Source organism: Candoia aspera, chromosome 2, assembly GCF_035149785.1.
Source record: "Candoia aspera isolate rCanAsp1 chromosome 2, rCanAsp1.hap2, whole genome shotgun sequence".
Taxonomy (NCBI): domain Eukaryota; kingdom Metazoa; phylum Chordata; class Lepidosauria; order Squamata; family Boidae; genus Candoia; species Candoia aspera.
The window spans coordinates 133,114,953-133,138,576 of NC_086154.1; the positions used below are offsets into that span (position 1 = coordinate 133,114,953).

The 23,624-nt window shown below is 38.3% G+C and overlaps 1 protein-coding gene and 1 long non-coding RNA gene across 4 annotated transcripts in view; both read left to right on the forward strand.

Annotated features, from left to right (window-relative positions):
• LOC134490564 (uncharacterized) overlaps nucleotides 1–23,624 on the forward strand; it is a 259,536-nt gene that overhangs the window by 230,706 nt on the left and 5,206 nt on the right. The gene's annotated exons all lie outside the window — the stretch shown is intronic.
• RNF41 (ring finger protein 41) overlaps nucleotides 1–23,624 on the forward strand; it is a 33,425-nt gene that overhangs the window by 5,993 nt on the left and 3,808 nt on the right. For 2 of the 3 annotated variants that reach the window (XM_063293688.1, XM_063293687.1), the window contains exons 2-6: nucleotides 4,842–4,983; nucleotides 15,162–15,274; nucleotides 21,061–21,332; nucleotides 21,662–21,797; nucleotides 22,326–22,429. In XM_063293688.1, the coding sequence (XP_063149758.1) occupies nucleotides 15,185–15,274; nucleotides 21,061–21,332; nucleotides 21,662–21,797; nucleotides 22,326–22,429 (602 nt within the window). In that variant the 5' untranslated portion in view covers nucleotides 4,842–4,983; nucleotides 15,162–15,184. Of the gene's footprint in view, nucleotides 1–4,841; nucleotides 4,984–15,161; nucleotides 15,275–20,945; nucleotides 21,333–21,661; nucleotides 21,798–22,325; nucleotides 22,430–23,624 lie in introns of those variants that run through there. The other variant, XM_063293689.1, reaches the window with a different exon arrangement.

The window sequence follows — 23,624 nt, forward strand, 5'->3', positions numbered from 1 at the left end:
AATGTATGTGTGACATTGATGCGCATTCAAAAGGGACGGGGCTTGCATTGTAATGTTCTGTTTGCCACTTTGCCGATTTTGTCTCCATGCCCCCACAGACACTGCTGGTGGAGGAGGTCAATACGTTTAGGCCCGCCTGGAGATGATTATTATATTGATATCCTGTCTTTATTTGGTACAACTCAAGGTGGCATATATGGCATATGGAAGATTGCAATATGGAATGTTAGAGAAATAAATGGTAAAGAAGATGAATTAAAGAATAAAATGAAAGAAAAAATGTGTGTGAAACTAAGGGGGAGAGGTGAAACAGTTCTGAATGAAGTTGGCATGATTTTGTGGAGAAGAGTTGATGAATACAGGCAAAGATGTGAAGGTTTAATGAGGAATGAAAAGTACAAAGCATGTTGGTGCGTATGAAAGTAGGAATTGCTAAGTTGGTGACAGCTACATGTTGTTTTTTATTTTTATTTTATTTATTTTTCTATACCGCCTTTATTATTTTTATAAATAACTCAAGGCGGTGAACATATCTAATACTCCTTCCTCCTCCTGTTTTCCTCACAACAACAACCCTGGGATGATACAGTAAATGTGATAATAGAAGAACCAGGTATGAGTCTGGGAAAATTGTGCAACATTCTGAATAATGGTCGAAACAATTATTTTCCTAGGGGCCATGAACGGATGGATGGAAATGAGATGAGAGAATACAGACAAGGTTACTGGGGCATTTGGAGACCTATGGCTGAGAATGATGACTCTTTGGAGAGTATCTGCTTAGGAAGTCTGTCTGTTTTGAGTATGCCTGTGTATTCATACGTACCCATAGCAAAGGAATAAATAGAAAAGCACGATTTTATTGTTTTTGATGAAGGACTCAGAGAATTAGTGAAGGCTGCAGAGATGATGAGAGGTCCCAAATGTAGGACATCCAGTTTTCGATAGGGTCAAGATTGAATCTCAGGAAAAAATGGACATGAAAGAAAAGAGAATGAAAATATGAGCCCTATATGAAAAAGTATTAGATTGATCTTCCAACAGAATAAATGGAAACCCATCCTCTTTCCTTCAACACAGGGAAAGAGGATGGGTAAAATATTTGGAACAGGATGAAAATAATTACGTGGTGCCACGGAAGTGTATAGTGTTACTACTAGGAACTATGCAAAAGGATGCTTGGTAGAATGAATGGAATATGTCTAAGAGAACGATTGCTGCAAGAAATAAGGGTGAGGGGAAGGTACAATGTACGTGTATATAGCAAAAAAGATATTTACAAAGAATGTAATCAGAAAAAGGCATAGTTAAGGTTCAGAGAGGCAGAGGAAATGCAAAGTAATTTTGATGGAAATTAAACAGTGCTTTGGAAAAGGTAAAGGAGCTTCCAGCAGAGTGGATGGAATTAAAAAAATAAAAGTGATAATGAAGTTGGGAATGCTGGAAGGAGTATTTTAGATATTTGTATGGAAATGATGTTGAAACTATTAGAGTAAAAAAGAAATGAAGTCTAAATATTAGTGTCCAAAAATGGGTGAAAGGGAAGTACTCTAGTAAATGCTATGAGAATATTGAAAAATGATAGTGCTGCAGGATTAGATTGTACAAACTGGGAAAAATATGGATATGGTTATGCAACTTGTTTAATTTACATGTGAGGAATCTGTACCTTTTGCCTGGAAGAATGCTACTATAGTTTTTCAACATAAAGGGAAGGATAAGAAGAGGAACTGCAAAAACTGCAGGGGAATTACTTTATTAAGTGTGCCTGGGAAGGTGTTTGAAAGGGTAAGATAACTGACAATGAGCAAAATTTGTAGAGTGCAGTGTGTGTCTGTTGGACAAGAGGTATGTGGACCAGATGTTGTATGGAGTTGATGAGATCCTGAAAGAGAGAGAAATAATTTTAAAGAACAAAAGGCAATGTATGAGATAGCATATAGCTGTAGTAGAAATGAATGGTTTGAGGATAGAAAGATATCAAGAGGTATAGTAAATGGTGTTGGTGTAATTAGCTTTAGTTATCTTTTCTTCTCTTTTTGTTACGTTGTGCCTTTAATTTCTTTGACTTAGGTTTTCTTACTCCTCCTCTATGCTCTGTATAATGTTGCTTACCCAGAAAGGGAATAATGGGATGGTTATGCATATATGTATTTGTGTGTGTGTGTGTACACAATTCTACAGTTCTCAGTTTAAATGCTGTTTCTTATTTTTTAACAGAAAAGACTTCCAAAGACATTAAAGTCTTTAAAAAAGTACAAAGCAACCTACATAGAATGAAGCCTTTGCTGATGAGAGAGACAAGCAGTGTTTTAGGGAGAAGAAGATAGGCTTGGTGATTGAAACTTAGACAAAACCCTTGATGTGTTTGCAAACAACCCAACACATTGAAGCCAGTCCCAGCTTAATTAATAATGACCATCTTTGTGTTAACCTAATCACCATTAAGTTACTGATGGTTGATAGTTGCAGTTTTTTAGGAGGGGAACTGATTAGGTTTGGAAAGGTGGAATAAATTGGGGAAAAGAGAAACAAGCTCCCATCTGTGTCCAAAGGCTAACAGAGAGGATCATCTTTAAAATAATACTGTCTTTGAGATCCAGATTGCATAGGGAATCAGAGCCAAGGTAAACTACTAACAAGAAACTTTGGAAAAATTAACTTCTTTCATAAATATGTGTTGACTCAAGATCTGAGTTAAATGAACATGCTAGATTTCAAAAAACAAACGAACAGGTGTAGAACATTTTAATGATATGATCTTTTGGGTGGTTTACAGTTGGGGAGGTATCAGAACGGATTTTTGAGGGAGAAAGTGTTAGCGATGTTGAATTGTTGTTAAGGTAGCTTTGATGATATTGAGGGGACTGCAGTGAAGTAAAAGAGAACAAGTTTGGTTATGTGAAAAAAGTGCTTCCAGAAGAAGGCTTCCACATCCAGATGAAGGCTGAAAATCATGAGAGAAATGGAAGCTTGTCATTGTGCGGGGCTTAATTCAAAAGCCAGCTTGAAGAATTCAAATAACTTAGTTATGGGGATGAGCGTTCTTGGCAGGTGTTCCTGTTTCCTCTCCACTCTGAGGTTCTGGAGGTTAGGTTTCTATTGAATAAGAGTGTTCAGTGGTGGACGGTTTGGAAAATTAGCTTAAGGAGCAACTGAAGGAGTAGTGCTTGGATGTGTGATGAACTGAAACAGTGCAGTGGCAAAGAAGTATTTAAGACCCTTTTTGATGAAATAACCACATCTGATGAAGAATCTTGTTACAAGCCTTGTACAACTCTGGTAACAGCTCTGGTAAAGGGCAGCAGATAATCTAGAGAACATTTCCTTTAAAATTTCAAGGGCATGTTCATATTTCAAGGGCATGTTAGCAGAGAGCAAATCTTGCTTGTGACAGTAAAGCAGGTCGTTGCTACCTTTGTTCAGTTGTGCAATTTACAAGCAAGGGAATAACTTAAGCTATTTTAGGCCCAGGCTCTTTTCCAAGGCAAAGAAATAAAATTGTATTTCCTATAATGTTCTGATTGCATATTGGTCTCTTGCCTTGACCAGAGCTGTTATGATAACATAAAATAAACAGGGATTGTGATGTAACCTTGATAAGAATCTACTGCAAGCAGAAGTGGCCTGATATATATGCTAAGCGTCTCTGTTCTTCTAAAAATAAACTTTTGGGGGAACTTCTTCAAAATGGTTGATCTAATTCCTGGTGTAACTATTGGATGCAAGTCTCTGCTTGCAATGTCTTATGTGAAACAGGTGAAGAACAGCTGTTTAACTCTCATCTCTTAAAGCCCTTTCTTGTTTCTTTGCCGCTCCTTTGTATTGTGTAAGTTTGTATTAGCACATTGGATCACAATAGAATCTGTGGGCTTCTTACGTCAAAAATACCTTTGTATGGTGCATCTAGTTTCTCAGCTGTTTCCCAAGATAGTGGGATAATAGGTTTCTAGGGAAAAATTATAAGAGATTTTCTTATGTCAGTGTCTGTATTTAGCCTTCTGTTCTGAGCCTGCTTTGTAGCTGAACCTAAGACTGGCATTGAAGGTTTCATCTAAAAAATATAAGCATCATGTAATATGTGTGATTTCAATTTGTGGCAAAAATGGTGAATGACTGTTGAGATCCAATGGGCAAGACAACTGTTGATGTGAAATGAGGCATCATTAGTATTTGAAGCAAGAGCCTCATGTGGCGCAGAGTGGTAGGTGGCAGTATTGCAACCAAAACTCTCCCCATGACCCGGGTTCAATCCCAGCGGAAGCTGGATTCTCTCTCGGGTAGCTGGCTCAGGTCGACTCAGCCTTCCATCCGAGGTCAGTAAAATGAGTACCTGGCTTGCTGGGGAAGGTGGCGGCTGGGGAAGGCAATGGCACCCCCCCCCCCCCGCTATAGTCTGCCAAGAAAACGTCACGAAAGCAGCATCCCTCCAAAGGGTCAGACATGACTTGCTGCTTGCACAGGGGACCTTTCACCTTTCACTTTTTTAGTATTTGAAGCAGAACATTATGAAATGAAAATTCATATGGTGAATATTGAACACTTTTATTGATCATCTTTAATCTAATTGCTATTTGCTATTGCCACTAAAGAAGCCCCAAGCATTATTTTTATGGTATGTTCTGGCAAAACTAAACATGAAAGAGTAACTTCTCACTGTAAACTACTTAGAAATGGGGCTCTAAGTACCTTATTAATAGAGTGTACATAATTTTGTGTACTGCTCTGTAATTAAAGATAGTAGGGCATTAACAGTCGTGCCACACTGGTATAAATTTGTATTTTTAACTTTCTGTTAAGACTGAAACTATTTATCCTTTTATATACCCTTATGACCACAGATTCTGGCTGTTAAGATAAATGATGACTTAATCTGAATAAGAAGAGGGGAAAAGATGGGCCATGGTGAGAGTTCAATTCAGAAGAGCAACGCAACATCAGCATTGTCTTGTTGCTATTCAGGAAGAAATTCTACTACAGAAGGTAAAATAACTGTTTCTTTCAGAGGTCAACACCCTTTTTACTTTATTGTAATATTTACATCTCATTTTCTGTTGAAGTCCTGCGTTTAGCCAAACAGATTCATTTTGTGGCCTATTCTTCAGGAAAAATGGGTGCTAGGTCTAAGCAGATGTTAATCAAGCTTGGCTCTAGTTATATAGCTCTCCAAAGAATATTATCTCTGTAGTCTAATCTTCAAAGAAAAGAAAATATTCCAGAAGAAAGGAGTGACAAACTATTATCATTTTGCTGGCAAGAAAATTACATGGATATTTCTGTGAAGTTGCTAGGAATTGAACTTGGCTTGAAGGAGATTTTATCTTTTTTATGGCTATTTCAGAAGTATGATGCTCTGGACAGTAATTAAAGTCTTCTCTTCCTTGAGTAGGAATTTGCTTGGCAGCTTGTAAATAATGGAGCACACAAATTCTAAATCATTCTCTCATCTGTGAAGAAAATAAGCTTCTGATTTCAGTGTTCAGTGCCAAATTTTCTTCCAAGAAAGGAATAATCTGTTCATACAGAGTGCAGGTAGAGATGTATTTCATACATCTTTATGAAATACTGTAAAATAAGAACTCTGGTTTGTTTCATAGGGGTTAACATGCTTTATGCAAAGATTGCAGAGAACACAGATGATGCCTTTAACTTTGTATAAACATGGAAGAAGTAGCTATTAAATAATGAAATCTGGCTTTCAAGAATTAACATCTATATTTCATATGCATGACAGAGATTATTTGATGAGACATACTTCATTTTAACCAAAATTATTATCTCTAATTGTGTATGTAAATTCTCTTGTGTTACTTCTTCTGAAGCAGTTTGTTTCAAGATAAAATGTTATGAACACTGATTTTTTTATTGTTAAATTTAATTAATGGTTGGTTTTGATTATACTGACTTGATCAATTTATTTTTATTGATGGGATATATTTGCTATGTTTGTAATATGAAAATACTGCTACAGTAGATAATATCTTGAACTAATTTCATTTATTTCCTGAGGAATATAGTGAGATACATCTACACAGAACGGTTCTTTTTTCACGATCTTCCAGTCTAAGGAAGAGCAAATAGACAAAATATTTGCAAAACAGTAGAAGAGATATAAACCAATATAAGTTCAAAGGATTGTAGAATATTTTAATCCATCCTAAAGGGTAAAAATTATGGAGCTTGAATTCCATGGGTTTTGGAATCCTCTGATTGATCTCCAGTATTTGCAGAGAAGGGAGTAGGAAGGACAATAGCCATCAGCAATGATCTTGTTACTAATTAGAACTGTATAATCCAGGTTGATTCGGAAATTAATTGGAAACAGAAAACCTAAGATATAAGGACAAATAATTTAAAATGTGTTTTCTGAGAAATTTCATTAAGACTGTCCCTAACAGTCTGCTTCTACAGTTGAGTATATTCCCCAGCAAAGATGAGGGGTACAATTGCTTCTTTCAGATACCCAGATTGTTTTGTATGTGTCTGCTTCATTAAACAAGTGCTATCTTGGAATTAAATTCCTTTTAAAAATGAAAAAACTCTGGAAATTTTCATCACAAACAAAACAGCTCCAAACAATGCAAATAGATTGTTTGAAAGTTGTTTTCCTTGTCTCTTTGTCAACAATAGACTAATTCAACTGTTGGCAAATAGTGCATTTCAGCAGTCGACTACCTCAAATCTGATACAGTGTTGTATAATAATTTTTTGGGTGCTCCTCCATGGCTATAGAATCCAAATTTCTTGATGTTTTTGATTTCAAATACTGGGATTAGCCAAGAAGAACATATGCATTCACATCTTATTTATATGAATATTCCGTTTCTGTAGGAGTTTTTGAAATGTGTGTATACAGTACGTCAAATCACGGATTTGGCTTCCAAAGTTAGATGTGTACATGTAGATTTTTCTGGCAACATTATAAACTGTAAGGCTTGGAGAAAAAGTGGACCCTGCCCATGCGGGAAAGATGCTAGGAAGAAAAAAAAATTGAACTGTTCACTTGCACAGCTTTTTACCCTTTTTATGTTAATCAAGGGCAGTTTTGGTGTAGGCTACAAGTAGGTTGAATATAAATATAGGTATAGATGGACATTATTCTCAAAGTAAATTCTTATTTATATTGTGATTATTTTTATGTAATTAAATTAATCGTATTTGTAGTTTGTAAATAGTCACTTGAAGTAGTAATGCAAATTATAGCACTGTGTTATGCATCTATAGGAAGAATAAGCAAAGTTAATGCTGTTCTGTGAAGTACAGAAATATTTCAAATACAAGGGGATAAAAAAGATGGCAAGATCCCTGCACTCTACTGAGAGGAATAGCCTGTAGCTTTAATCCATTTCCATCTTATTGCTGACGTGGTTAAAAAGCTGTACACAGCAGTAGTGGCTTTTTGTTAACATGAGCCAGTTGCAAGCATGTGATGTAATTTGATATCTGAAAACAGATCTAATGCAATTTATAGTGGTGGATTTGTCTGAGTCATAAGTCTGGCCCAAAAATACCAAATAGCTTATAATTTTTTTGGGGGGTGGGTATGTTTTTCCATTTTGAGGCCAAGAAACTGATTTCATGTGATAGGATATAGAGTGTGAGAGATTCCATGTGATAGAGTGATAGAGATTCAAATTGCAACTGGAAAGTCAGTTTGAATATTGAGATCTAGAGCTGTTCTGCAGATTTACATATCTTGCTAAAATATCTCTTAGGAATGCATTCTAATATCAAACCCATCAATATTTTTGAAATCCACAGCTATAGTTCCCAACTTTACTTATTTATTTATTTAAATTTATTGGCTGCCCAACTCCAGTGGACACTTTCTAAATTGGCATGTCACATGTTTTCTTGCTGGTTCTTTTTGTGGTTATTTAAATTACCTTGTGTTTGCAATACTTGTGGCAACTTGTGTATTCTGGTTTTCCTTTAGTTCCATAATATTATGTTATCTAATTACTAAACTATTGAGTAACCTTGGTTTCTCTACACATACGAACTTAGAATTTGTGAACATTTCTTCAAGATCAGAGCATATCATTCTTCTGTAGTGAAGGGGATTGGTTTCTTAGTGCTTCTCTTAAGTTCAGTTTAAAAACAGTGTTAAACTATATGTTTTACGGCTTGGCCTTTCATTTTTTGAACTTAGTTAAACTTGATTAATGTTTCCACTGGGCCAGTATCTGGATAATTACACTGGAAAGCCTCCAGAGCTCTCTGATACCTTACAGAATCAACTTACAAGAGCTTCATCAACTTTTTCTCTGTTTTGCCTGCAGAATATGTCAACAGTTATTTATGATTATCACTAAAATTTGAGTAATTTTGGTCTTTGGGGATATCAATTTTTTTCAGTCTGAAGGACTTTGGACATCATCCAATGAGTTGATTAATGTCTTTAGGTAAAAATCGACAAAAGTGATATATTGGGTTTGATTAAATTATCTCTTCCCAAAGCTGGGAATTAAAATCTAAGAACTTCCTTGGACCCACTAACAGTCCTTTGGGAGTTGTTTCTGTGTTTTAAGCTTTACTGGAAGGTCTGGGCTTGAAATGCTTTGGGGGCTACTAAATATGGGGAATGGAGTAGCAGACCTTTCAAACCTCTCCCATTCCTACCCAAACCTGAGAGAGGACCTGCTTGGGGGCATAAAATAGGCTCCATGTTACAGCCAGGGAAAGCATTTGTAAGAGGTGCTTTGGAATCTATACTAGTATGTAACTTCTGGATGGGGAAAATGGCAAGCTGACATGTCTCTGAAGAGCAGAGATGGTGCTGAGGCGAACAGTGGTGACTAGGCAGTGAGCCAAGACCAGCATTGCTCCTCCGGACAAGGAGAAGCCAAGAGATCGCCCGTGCATGCTCCGGGAGGCTGCTCCTCACAAGGAAACCCGCAGGATCCAGAGAGGACTTGTGGGTGAACTGCGAATAGAGCACTGGGAGCCGAAGAAGAAACAACCTCTCAGCCTCAGTTGGAGCCTGCCTTAAGGACGCTGGGCTTGACCAAGACCCCACTTTCTAGCACACATTTGGAATTGAATTATTTTGCCAGCTAAAGAGATCCTAAACAACAGATCAGCTGGCGAGTGTTCCTTCGACCTGGGATAAGATCAAAGTGAAATGTATATAAATAACTATAAGAATTTAAAACTAATTGAAAGTAAAAAGCTTATTAAGAGTTTGAATTAGGAAAATTTGAAATGAATTAAGGACCAGTTAAATTTGGAATATGTTTATTTTAAAGTACTTTGGACTTAAACAAATTAAATATCTTCATGGGAAAGAAGACTGTTTAAGAGGACTGATTGGTGGATTTCCTTAAAGAGATAATGGAAAGTTGTGAAAGATCATGTGACTTTAGGATTGCAGAGAGCTGGATGGGTGTATAGCAGCCTTTCTCAACCTGTGGACCCTGGAGAAACTCTTGAAATATTTTTCCGGCCTCGAGGGACCCCTGCACATTCAGGCTCAAATATAGGCCAGGAGTTACAAAATTATTATATTTGTTTCATGTGTAGGCCTGTATATATGCATTAACAGTGTTCTTAAACTGAATATGAAGAATGAAATGTATCTCTTTAATGTGAAGTTGCCTGAATTTGAAATCCCTAGTGACCTCTTGCAGAACCCTAGGGTTCCATGGAATCCTGATTGAGAGACCCTGGTCTAAAGAGTTAAGTATATATAGAAAAAAAAAGCTCTCTTATTTTTATTGCATTACCTTTTGGATTACAAATTTAAGGAAAGAAATGGCTAATATTAGGAAAGCAATGAATAAAGGGAAGAAAGAAGGTCAATATTGCAAATAGAGATTATTCCAGAGACTATACAAAGGATATTGGAAAAATTTGAAAAGAATATTACAGTGGCAATGGCAGTATCATTGATTGAACCTGTTAAGAGAGATTTGATTTCATCTGAAGAGAGAATGGAAGAAATATTTGCAGACATGGAAGAAAAGATGAATAAAAAAATTGAAGAATCTGCAATACAAATGAGTGAAAAACAAGCCAAGAGACGAAAAAGATAACAGACAATGTGACACTACTGGATTTAAAAGAGAAAGAATTTTGCCTCAGACTGAGTAGCTACAAAACAACCTAGTGAAGACAGTAAGGAGAGGGTTGATGAAACCCTAAAATTTTAGAGTGGAAGGAAGAAGATGTGGATGTAGAAGTGGACAAGGTGTACAGCATTAATACAAGAAATGAAAAGTTAAAAAATGTACTAGGAAATATACTTGTGCATCTTGACAAGAAGAAGATAAGAAACCAGGTTCTGTGACAACACTAAGCTAAGGATTAATAATATCAGCATACTGTATAATTAGAAAAGAATCTAAAATTGACTTGTTTGATCAGGGATAAGATAGTAAGTACTTTTATAGAGGAGTTAAAATCTCTGGAAGAAACATTAACAATCTCAGATATGCAGATGATACCACTTTGATGGCTGAAAGCGAAGAGGAACTGAGGAGCCTTATGATGAAGGTGAAAGAAGAAAGTGCAAAAGCTGGTTTGCAGCTAAACCTCAAAAAAACCAAGATTATGGCAACCAGCTTGATTGATAACTGGCAAATAGAGGGAGAAAATGTAGAAGCAGTGAAAGACTTTGTATTCCTAGGTGCAAAGATTACTGCAGATGCTGACTGCAGTCAGGAAATCAGAAGACGCTTAATCCTTGGGAGAAGAGCAATGACAAATCTCGATAAAATAGTTAAGAGCAGAGACATCACACTGACAACAAAGGCCCGCATAGTTAAAGCAATGGTGTTCCCTGTAGTAACATATGGCTGTGAGAGCTGGACCATAAGGAAGGCTGAGCGAAGGAAGATCGATGCTTTTGAACTGTGGTGTGGAGGAAAATTCTGAGAGTGCCTTGGACTGCAAGAAGATCCAACCAGTCCATCCTCCAGGAAATCAAGCCAGACTGCTCACTTGAGGGAATGATATTAAAGGCAAAACTGAAATACTTTGGCCACATAATGAGAAGACAGGACACCCTGGAGAAGATGCTGATGCTAGGGAGAGTGGAAGGCAAAAGGAAGAGGGGTCGACCAAGGGCAAGATGGATGGATGATATTCTAGAGGTGACGGACTCGTCCCTGGGGGAGCTGGGGGTGTTGACGACCGACAGGAAGCTCTGGTGTGGGCTGGTCCATGAAGTCACGAAGAGTCGGAAGCGACTAAACGAATAAACAACAAACTTTTATAGAACACTGGAAATCCTTCATGGTCTTTTTGCTAAAAATTGACAGAAATTGTCAAATCCCTCCGATCAAAGGGTTCACAGAACCCCTAATTGGAGTTGGCCTCTCGACTGTCATTGTATGAATGCTTGAATGTGCCAGTGCTTACAGAAATAAGTTGATGTTTTCTGGATTTGTCAATTGAAAAGGGTTGAATATGGGAAGAAGTGAACTATGTAATGTGATCTTAAAGTGGGTGGAGTGATACTTAGCTTGTTCGTAACTGCTATAAAGAAGATCGGAAGTCACTTCTTTAAATATATTTTTCTTTTCTTTTTTTAATTTTCTGCACTTTTTCTCTATTTTTTAATTTCATTTTCTGTATTCTTTCTTGTTTACCTTTTACTCATTTAAAAATCTCTAATAAAAATTATATTTTAAAAATGTATTCTGGTATGAAAGAAGCCCCTCTCTTTGAATCATTAAGGCAGCTGCATCTTCTGCAAGGCTACAGGTAGTCCTTTCCTAATGATGGTAATTGGGACCGGAATTTCTGTCGCTAAGTGATGAAGTCATAAAGTGTGATGTCACGTGACTGCATTGCTTAGTGACGGCAATCCCGGCAGTCCCTGGTTACCATCATTAAGTGAGGATTGCAGGTCATTAAGTGAGGACCTCCTTGCGATTTCCTGCTGGCTTCCAACAAACAAAGTCAATGGGGAAGCCAACAGGAAGTTGCAAGTCCTGGGCACCTCCCAAGCAGGTGGGTGGGCAGGTAAATGGCTGCTGTGGCACGAGCATGGCCAGGTGGGGTTGGCTGCTGCCAGGTGTGGGAGGGTGCACAGGTGACCGGTGTGAGCACAGCTGGGCGGGGAGGTGGCTGTGCTTTTATAAAGTTAGAATAGTTAATATCAGGACACTTTTAAATTGAGATTTGGTCTTGATGTAGGCTTGCAGTTCAGTGAAAAATCCATTGATGTCCTTTTCCTTTCAGACATGATTCGTCTGGATGTTCTTTGCAAAACTTGTGAGCACCTAATAATTTGGACAGCTGCTGCCTGGTTTTTGTACAGATTGTTCGAAACTGAATAGGCTGGTTATGATTTTTGTATTCTAGAGCTCAGTGGTGTGGCTGATTGTACATGTCTTTTTCTCTATTGCCCATTCAAAGTGAACAGCCAGGCTGATTTTTTTTCAACATTCATTTTTATGCTGTATAAAATAGTGAAAAGTGTCCCAAAGACTGTATTTGATTAGTAATGTATTTGTCCAAAAGGAAGGTAATTTGAATTTAAGACAACCTCTTCACATACATAATGAGAAGACAGGACACCCTGGAGAAGATGCTGATGCTAGGGAGAGTGGAAGGCAAAAGGAAGAGGGGCCAACCAAGGGCAAGATGGATGGATGATATTCTAGAGGTGACGGACTCGTCCCTGGGGGAGCTGGGGGTGTTGACGACCGACAGGAAGCTCTGGCATGGGCTGGTCCATGAAGTCACGAGTCGGAAGTGACTGAACGAATAAACAACAAACTTCAGACACACGCACAAAAAAAGCAGACAGGAAAAAATTAAAAGCATTATTTATCAAATTTCATCACTGCCCATCTCCCCCAAAAGAGGGACAATACTATGCAATGTCCACCTTCCCAGTCTTGACAGTGTGTGGGGTTGCCTATGCCACCTGAGAGGAATCCTGGAAATTTCTCGTTCCTCATAATGATCCACTTGTACAGGTAGTCCTCGAGTTACGACTGCAATTGGGACCAGGATTGCCGTCACTAAGCAATGAGGACATGAAGCATGTCACATGACCACATTGCTTAGCGATGGCAATCCAGGTAGTCCCAGTTGTCATAACCAAGACACACGAGTCATTCTGGGAAGTGGAGGGAGTCCCCAGTAAGGAGTGTGGGGGTGCCGCAGGGGATTGGGGGTGGCCCTGGGAGGCCTGGTGCAGACTGCATGTGAGTTTCCCGTCTATACAATCAGAGGTGTGTTGAGGTCTTAGGGACCCAATATTGTGTCCATCATAGAATATTATTTTTGTTGTGCTTATGGATTCTATGCTTGAATTATTGTTAGGATAGGGTAAGGTATACGCCACACTGGTTTAAAACCGTAAAAGCCATCTTGACCAATCATATGCCATTTTGCAGATGAATAAAGGAGTCAGTCACTTCTAGTTCTTTGATGTCATAATTCAAACATAGATGTATATCTAGCAAGCTGCCTTTACTTCCAGTGATGAGCACAGTGGAATCTCCACAGCAACTTTTGCCCTGGAGAGAGAATGAACAAAGCCTACTTCTGATGTACTCTTGCAAGCTGCTAGAAGTAGCCTTGGGAAAATCTGTATAATTTTCATCTCTCTCTTTTCCTTGGGAAGATAAAGAACCGGACAGATGCAGCTCCATGTGTCATTAACTCTACAAAAGTGCATGGTTGAAGTTGATTTTTTTCCTAATTCAGAATAAACTAGAGGGATTCGCCACAACTATAGACAACTTATAATTCAGTGACATACTGATAGATGAAGTTGAAAGTATCAGAGATTTAGAAAATCTTTTTTGGAAAGATTACCTTGGAGATGTATATGGGATGATCAGAAAGATTCTTATGTTCTCCCAGCAGTTTTCTAGGAAAGTCCATTTTGTCGTCTGACAACTTTGGTCTAGTTAGTATGCTAACAATGAACAAGGCTTGCAACTCAATGATAGAGCATGTGTCCTTGAAAAGACTCCAGGTTCAGTTCTATCATCTCCAGATAGACATGTGATTTAAATTAAATGTTGGATTTGTATTATCATTCAGCATAGATAGTTCTGAGCTAGTTGGATTATAGTTTCGTTCAGAGGAAGGCAGTTTCTGTTTCAGCCCTATATAAAACTGAACACCTTTGTGCTTCTTATTCTGTTTATCTGTTTTCAAGAAGTAAGACGGGCTTGATTAGATCATGCTATATTATCGGCTGTAAGAGTTCATGGTCTGCTCCCTGAAGGATTCCTAAGATAGCCACTCCCAGATTGCATGCTGTATGAAGCAATGAAAAGATGGTTGTGAGATTGAGTGTGCTATCTTCCAATTAGCATTCTGGGGGAGATATTTATGCCGTGTATACATTTGAGGAGTGAATTATCTAGTCTCGCTGGAGCAAAGATATATCAGATTATTTCACTCTGACATTGGAAGTAGCTTGACGTAATTCTTTCTTTCACCAAGGTGATAGCGAGCAATGGCTTGATCCACCATTTGATGTTTTAGTTTCAGAGTTATAGAACTCCCCCCTTCCTTCAGGATTTACACTGTCATTTGTTCTAAAGCCTAGGGACTTAATGCTATATATTCAGGTTGCTGCAGAAATAGAAAAGAAGGGTGTGGAATATATAAAAATGCAAGTGAAGAAATGAGTAATAACATACTATGGAGGAAAGTGACCAATCTGGTGGTAATAGCCTGGTAAAACTGTGGAGAATTAATCCTAGAGAAATGGGGCTGGGTCAATTGTTCTTTCTCTGTTGTGCCACATCCTGTTCCTTGGAGGCTTGGAGCTTATCTGTGAATCCGTGTGGTCTAGTGGTTAAGGCAACGGGCTAGAAATCCGGAGGCTGTGAGTTCTAGTCCCACCTGAGGCTGAGTGACCTTGGGCCAGTCACTCTCTCTCAGCCCAACTCACCTTAAGGGTTGCTGTTGAGGGGAAAATAGGAGGAGGAAGGAGTATTAAGTATGTTCCCCTGCCATGAGTTATTTATAGAAATAATTAAGGCAGGATAGAAAATAAATAAAAGTAAATCTGTGACTTGGTATGTAGCCATATCAGGTTAGTAGGCAGGCAGCCTGGTTAGAAGAATGATTTTTAACTGATTCCATCCAAACAACACTTTGAAATATATTCGTAGTGCTTCTTGTGATGAAAATCCAAACGTTGTCTGGATTATGCATAATTCTTCCTTCTGCTTTTTTCCTAGCATTTTGGCATCGGTAATGAGAAATGGGGTATGATGTAGCACGTTTTCAAGGGGATGTTGATGAAGATCTTATTTGCCCCATCTGCAGTGGGGTTTTGGAGGAGCCAGTGCAGGTAGGTATTGAAGACTAACTTAAATAATACGTATTTCACATACAGGTTTTATATAGCAAGCATGTATTAGGTCCTTACTTCTCACTCATATAGAGGAATATAGCACCGTGTGGTGTGGTGGTGAAGGTGTTGGACCAGTAATGGGGAGACCGAGGCTGTAGTCCACTCTCAGCCACTGAAAACACCCTGAGGAACTTTGGGCTAGTTACACTCTCTGTGCCCAATCTCTCCCACAAGCTTTTCTTTTTTTGAGGGGGGGGGATAGGAGGAGGGAGCACTAGGCATGCTGCTTTTGCTCCTGGGTTAAAGACAGAATATAAATGTAAGAAATAAATAGGTTAAAGGTTAATTTTTAAACACTCTTGTACTATTATGATCTAGTTCAGTTCAGCTGTTTCAGCCAAATGAACACGAACATATTTGTGCAAACAAAATAAATATTTTTTAAAAAAGGCAGCACAATGTGCTAATCATTATGATGCTCATTTAGATTATCAGCACTAGTTTTCCAAAGCAAAATGCAGAACTAAGCTAGTTAATACTATAGAGAGAACGTATGGCTACTCTTGAAAAGCTTGGATACATGTTCATGAGTGTATATGTCAACTTAGGTATATAAGAAATTAAAGTTGTGGATATTATACAAAAGCAAGCCATAACTGTATAATCCTCTGAATAATCTTGATAATGATTCATGCAATGCAGTCATCAGGAGTAAACAGTGACTTGAAAGCGCACACACTCACACAAACAGACAAAGCTAACAAAATTTTCTGGGTCAAGAAGATGTTATGAATTTATCATGATATTGCAAAGTTAATCTTACAGGAATTTCTGTTTATTGCTACCTTCCGAAAATACAAACTCTAAGATGAGGTATGGATATCCATATAGCGAAGTAGTAATGTATTTGTTGTTTCAGACAGGTTGTCCTTTATTTTTCCCAAGTTAAGTTGCCTTTGCAGTGAGAAACTTATCTTTAGTTCATTGAGAAGAGGGTAACAGATGCAAACAATGGAGTGGGGGGTACCTAAGGTGTGTGTGTGTGTTAAATTCGGTATTGCTTTCCTTTGGGGCAAATTTGAGTAAAACTGTCTTTCTATATATCCATGTGTTCTTTGTCTCTGCAAGAGGCAAATTTTCTGCCTGTGAAGTGCATTGTGTTGTATTAGAAGTTCAGAAGTAAGGTAGTTATTCAAAACAATTTCTAAATCACTCCCATGGAATCTAAAAGTAAGTGTGATTTTGCAAAACAATGTTCTATGAAATGGTTAACAGTAACTGATCCAAAAGGATTAAAGAGCAAGCCATTTTGTATAGAATTATTCTGGGATTTGAGTGTAGTTTTTGCAACGGGGGGGCGGGGGAGATGGGCGGTGATAAAAATTTGATAAATAAATAAATAAAACATGCAGCCATGGTGATTAACCTTAAGTTAATCTTAACCTTAACCTTAAATTAACCTTAAGTTAACCTTAAGTCAATTTTTTTTACCAATAGTGTAGGGATTGATTTTTTTCCTTTCCTTTTGGGGAGCTGGGGGGGGCAAGGTGTCCTTGAAAAGATGGATTAAGTTAACCAGTGTTGGATAGCTTGCTTGCTTTGCATATTTAAAAATGGCATTTGTTGGCAGAACATTTACTGAAAAGCATACTACAAGCAAAACAAAACTATGGCCACATATACAGTAATCTGTAGGGCTTAGTGAGTGTGAATAAACTTGCTGACTCTTTCTCCCCCACCCTTCCACGTGGCACAGCTATAGAAACACCCATGTATTGTTTGCTTATAATTAAGCAAGTTGTCTAAAAACAAGATGTACAGTACTTCTAGCCATGAGTACCAGCTGTAGCTGCATCTGTCTTGTTAGCACAATAATTTAACAGTAAGCAAACTACAGACAGCTGGTTTGATAACTGTGATGCCCTGAAAAAAGAGTTTGTGGGCATACTTATGCTAACCAAACCTTGTGAATCACCGTACCATGTGAATATGACCATTGTGTGGCTGCAGTATTCAACCTTAACATTCATTTGACCAGAATAAAGGTGACCTTATAGATACCGTACTTGCATAACTGGATTTATTGATATTTATAATTCCATGCTCAAAATAAATGCTTCGGTTTCATGAGAGGCTAAAATTCCTGGACTGTGGATTTATGTTTGCACAGGGAACTGGCAGAGACTATTCTTATCCCACTTGTTCTCCTTACATAACTTCTACCTGAGAAAGAATTGGCCAAGAAATGTGCCCTTATGTGGCTTTGGAGGTAGTAGGGCTGAAAATGTTGGCTTCTTGTTTGTGTTGGGAAGATCATAAAATGAAAGTATTAAGCTTATTTTGCTTGTGTTTTTTTTAAACCTGGAGAACTATGCTGCTGAATTTTGTAGGGGTTGCAGCCAAATTTTGAAAGTATGAACCACAGGTTTAGAGTGAGGCTAAATAGCAATTATCGACATTGCGTATTTGTCTAAATTACTCATTTCGTGTGTCTCTTAAGTAGAAGGCAAGCCAAAACAAAATGACTTTTGCAAAGCTGCACCAAGCCGCCATCTCTGCAGAAGAACAATTCTATTTGCATTTTTGCACTGAAAGTGCTTGAATGCTCTGGTGAAATCTGCTGCAGAAATGGGCAGATCTCTCTTCAGTAGAAGTTGGCTACAAAGAGGTAGGGGCCAAAACGGTCACTCATGCGGAAGGACGATGGGCAGACAGTCTCTTCCATGGGTGGATACGTTAAACACATAGATTGTGTTAATTATTTTCAGGCCTGTATGTGTGTTCTCACTCACATTACTGGCCTGGTATCAAGGATGCTCAGTGCACAAAGGTCCAGGTTGTTTCTGAATATTTTTCATGAAGATTTTATCCCATAATCAAGCAGATTTCCAGCATATTATGTTCATGTAACTGACTGAATTAGCTTTAACACAAAGGTGAAAATGCAGGATGAAATGTAGTGTAGGAGCTTAATAAATAATTCTCTTATATCTTTTGATAATCAAATATTTTAAAGATTTGGGGGTTTTAAACTAGTAGCATTTTTAAAAATTATTATTATTTAACATTTCAATATATTATGAAAACCAGACATAATCTGGCTTGAAGTGTGTAAGGTTTATTTTCAAATCATCACTGAGGGACAACTTGCCTGCTGAAGCTTTATATCCTTTATTCTCATTTTTATAACAAGGTAGAAATCATAGTGGTTTACCTTGAAGGGTGGGGTGCTTCATTCTTGTTCTACTTGTAACCAGCTAATAACTCGGCTGCATCCTTAGGATCATTTAGCATGAGTGAGGGAAATATTTTTCTCTCAGATACATTCTTTGGTTATTGCAGTATTATACAGTCTGAACTGTACTTCAAAATCTGTTCATTCAGTATTTTTTAGAAAGTCTTGTGCTGTAAGGTTAATGGAAATAATGCAGTGAGTGGTATGAGACAGCTTCCACTTCTTGGCCTTTTGGCTAAGATCAAGTGTGACATAACAAAAATTTCCATTACCATAAGCACAGAATTGAATAAACCAGTATAATTTATGAGCAATGTGGAATTCCTATCAGGGAGTTGTAAATATATATTAACCTTCGTTTCTGGCTATCATCAGTTTAATGCCATATGAAACATCTGTTCCGTAGTACAGCAAGGTGAATACTTGGTTGCTAGATAATGAGGTCAGAAAGGTAATAGTTTTTTAATGATTACATTAATTTTGCTTTGCTGAATTAAAAAATATTTTCCATTTGTCTTGTATGGTAAATGAAAAATAATTAAATGAAATGGGCGAGGCCCAATCACTGCTAGTTATTATAGGAGGTGTTTGTGTCCATAAGGGCAACTGAATTATTAACAAATTCTCCATGCAAAAGAGACTTAAATGTGAAAGTCAAAATATATGTTCCTTTATACTGTTAACTTGATCTGACTCTTTACTATCTTATGGTGCTTTCTGTAGCATTATTTACATTTTGTGTGTGTGTGCTTAGGAATAGTTTTTAGGACCGTGCTGTAAGATGAACTGCGAAGCCATGATCCAAGACCTACATAGTGTGAGCACAAGAATGTAATTTGATAGGTATTAGTAGATAGCAGCTTCCCAATATCCCATTTGACAAGCATTGAACATGTTAATGGAGAGGATGCAGAATTTCATAGCTAAAAAATATTCTGAACCTGAAAAATAATCTGCTGGTTTAACCCAAATATGCTTAGAATATTTCTAATATTTGTTCTTCACTATATGAACTGCAGTGAAGGCTGTAGTAGGATTTTTCCCTATTAATGGAAATCCAAGTGCTGCTTTCTTCTTTTCTTCGTCATGTTATGGAACCTGGTGCATTTTATGTCCTGCCTTTCCTCGTGGAGTTCTTCCTCACAGCAACAACCCTGAGGGGCAGATTGGGCTGAAAACAGTGATTAGCTCAATGTGACCCAGGGAGCTTCTTGACTTGAACCCGGGTTCCCCTGATCCCAGGAGAAGGCCCTAACCATCACCCTAGATGCCTCCTCTTCCACCAGTTCAGCCACTGTCCTGTCCAGCTCAGCATTGTCTGCACTGGCTTCCTCAACCAGATTCCCACTTAATATGTCAGGCTATTATTACAAGCAACTTCAGCCAGTTGGGGATGATGGGAGTTGCAACCTTGCGTAACTAAAGGGTTATCAAGACGGATAGCTCGCATGCCTGAGAAGATTGAAGCTGGGACTCAAAGGGAGCATTGCCAGCTCTTCGGTTCTTGCTCCGCTTAAAATTTACCTGCTAAAAACTGAATTGCAAATCATGGGAACGTATTAATATGGCTCTGTGATGTTCGTACCTTAGCCAAGGTAAGACTGTCCTTACCGCTGATGTAATACTTGGGTTTTATGAGTGTCTTGCCATATAGCTGCGTCTTTTCTTTCAAAGGAAATAGACACTTGTACATGTTGTTATTGCAGAGGCAGGTTATTAAATCTGTAGTCTCCTGATTTTCAGCTGGTTGATCTTCTGCAGCTTCCTCTAGGCTCACTTGGGAGCATATGGTGTAAGCTGAGCATAGGAGTGATCATTGCAGCATATGCGTAGGAGAACCTAAGAGAGCCCAAGAAAAAACTGTAGGAACCTTATTGTAAAACTGAAAGCATGATGAGAACTTGAGAACTGTGATTTATTCTGTAAGAAATTAATCATCTTCATTTCCTCCAGACAGCAGTATTTGGAAGTAGAGCTGTGAGACAACTAAGCTTGTAAAGTGTATTAATTTGTGAATAAATTATACCTGGAAAAAGAGCCAGAATAACAACTATGCCTTATTTAAAGGGTTGGCTTTGTGCTAGCTGTTTTGGGATGTACATGTCAAATAATTTTTCTCTGCTTTGAGAGTACATTGGAGCACTATACAAGGAAATAATTATGTATCTTTTCTCATATCTCTGTATTTATACAAATCCAGAACTGGAACAATACAGGGTGATCTGTAATAAGGTTGATGTGAAGGACGGAAATTAATGTCTGGAGGTAAATGATTGTGCTGGGTGATTTTTATATCTTTTCCCTGTTAGGTTCTCACTACTTCAGAATCTGGTAAATTAACAACTAGCGTGAACTAGTGCTTTCATATGCCCTTGATAGCTTGGTTACATTAACTGATTAATGGATGTTCTGTTCTATTTTCAACTCTCTAAGTGAAAAGCATTCAGTGAAAGAAACGGCATGGAAAGCTGAGTAAGAGCCCATATCAACCTGAGCAGCAAACTTGATGTAATCTGAATTGGCATGCTTGACTCTGTTCTCTACACAGGCTCCTCATTGTGAGCACGCTTTTTGCAATGCCTGTATCACCCAGTGGTTCTCCCAACAGCAGACGTGTCCTGTCGACCGAAGTGTTGTGACTGTGGCTCACCTGCGCCCTGTTCCCCGGATCATGCGTAACATGCTATCTAAGCTGCAGATCACGTGTGACAACGCTGTTTTTGGTTGTACTGCTGTAGTGCGGCTTGACAACCTGATGTCTCACCTCAATGACTGCGAACACAATCCAAAGCGGCCTGTGACTTGTGATCAGGGATGTGGGTGAGTATTGCCAAATGTATGTATGTCTGATCATGACACTGTAGGGTCATAATTCTCTGCTTGCTCTGATGATAAATAAAGATCACACGTGACAGCATGATCTGGAAACATCAGCGAGGGCAGCAATGGTTGTGTAGTCTGCTTTGTCAAAGCTCAATATGAAATGGCTTTTGTGATGCATGAGGTGTAACCAAGTTGCACAGTGACTTGGGGGCTGTTGATTTCAGGCTCAGTTTTCTTACAGCAGAGTTTCTTACCTCTGTTCTTGGTTGCTTATCACCTAAACCATTTTCTGCTAGGCACTCAATTGTGGTTATTTCTCTGTGTAGCTTGGAAATGCCCAAAGATGAAATGCCGAATCACAACTGTATAAAACACTTACGGTCAGTAGTGCAACAGCAACAGGCAAGAATAGCTGAGTTGGAAAAGACTTCTGCGGAACATAAGCATCAATTAGCAGAGCAGGTACTTATTTTCTTTCCTTGTAGTTATTTCACGTGACCAGGTGGCTTATATGGATCCACTGAGCTTTTCTGAACAATAGGAATGAGAATGCGACTGTGTTTTTAGAAAGTCTCTTTGTACATCTTGTGGTACTGAAGTGAAAATGTGGCTAATTCTGAATCTTCATTGGATAGGCGTACTAGGACTGTGCAGCAGTCCAGACTCAGACATGGTTTAGAGTGTGGGGAGGCACTCACATAGCACCTGCCTGTAACTTGTTGAAGCAAATATGCCTTTTCCTGGGCCTGAAGTCCAAGCCTGGGGGAAGATGTAACTTTGTGGAAGAAGTTGCTGATAGGTCATATGAGCACCCCCAGTGCAGTTCAGACCTCCCTTTAATGTGTAAAATTTTGAGCATTAATCAATAGCAGAATGACGACTACTATAGTAGATTAAGCTGTTTATAATCTATTCTGAAGTTTGTTGTTGTTGTTGTTGATGCAGTATAGCCTCTAGGTCCTATTGGTTGATTAACATCTGTTTTTGCAGAAACGGGATATACAGTTGTTAAAAGCATGTATGCGAGCGATACGCAGCGTCAATCCCAACCTGCAGAATTTGGAGGAGACTATTGAATATAACGAAATCCTCGAGTAAGTGCTGAACTCTCACTAGTGCTGGGTTACAAACGGAGCTGTGTGATGAGGGCTTAGGCATGGGGAAAGGCAATAGTGAATAGTGCTGGGAAATGATTGAAAAGCAGAGCAAAAATTACGGTGTATATTCGTATGTAATGCTACAAAGTACAGTTGTTTAAACATAACAAGCAAGATAATACTTCCCATCATACTAGCTAAGAATAGGCTATCGTTTTTCAGTTGTGGAAGTTGTTACTGGGGGTAATAGTGGCTTTCAGACATAAAGTGAAATTGATTTCAAATCTAAGTATTTGATGAGCTGGTGATCTAATGAGATAAGAGTGAATACAGGAATCACAAGCGCGTACAGTGTTTCTCTTGGTTTCCTGAGCCACTAAAACAGCTTGACCACCAGCTAGGTGATTGCTGCTTGTATCAGTATAATAAATGGGAGATAAATTGGGGCTGATTTAAGGTTAATTGGAAATGTCAAGGTGACATGTTTAGATTAAGAACAAAAAATTAAATGATAGGTCTGAACTCCTGATTGGGCAAAGCATTGTAATCATGTTTAGCCCACCATAGCTGGTTTCCTTGTCATTGCACCTGTCATTATGGGGAGCAAAGATATGGGATAGAGGATAAATTGCTATCCTGTTTTCTGTATTTTTTTAAAGATTTGTATACCATTCAAGTATAATTTATTTAACAATAACATTTCTTTTTGAAGCTTTGATCTCTTACTATCTTGAAATCTGCAAACCTTAGAACATACACTGTGTGCACAATTATTAGGCAAGTGAGTATTTTGACCATATTATTTTTATGTATATCTTCCACCTCCAAGCTGTATAAACCTGAATGCTTATTGGATATAAGCATATCAGGTGATGCGTATTTGTGTAATGAGGGCGGGTGTGACCTAAGGAGATCAACACCCTATACCAAGGTGTGCATAATTATTAGGCAGCTTCTTTTCCTCAGGCAAAATGGGCCAAAAAAGAGATTTAACCGACTCTGAAAAGTCAAAAATTGTAAAAAGTCTTTCAGAGGGATGCAGCACTCTTAAAATTGCTAAGATATTGGGGCGTGACCACAGAACCATCAAACGTTTTGTTGCAAATAGTCAACAGGGTCACAAGAAACGTGTTGAGAAAAAAAGATGCAAATTAACTGCCAAAGATTTGAAAAGAATCAAACGTGAAGCTAC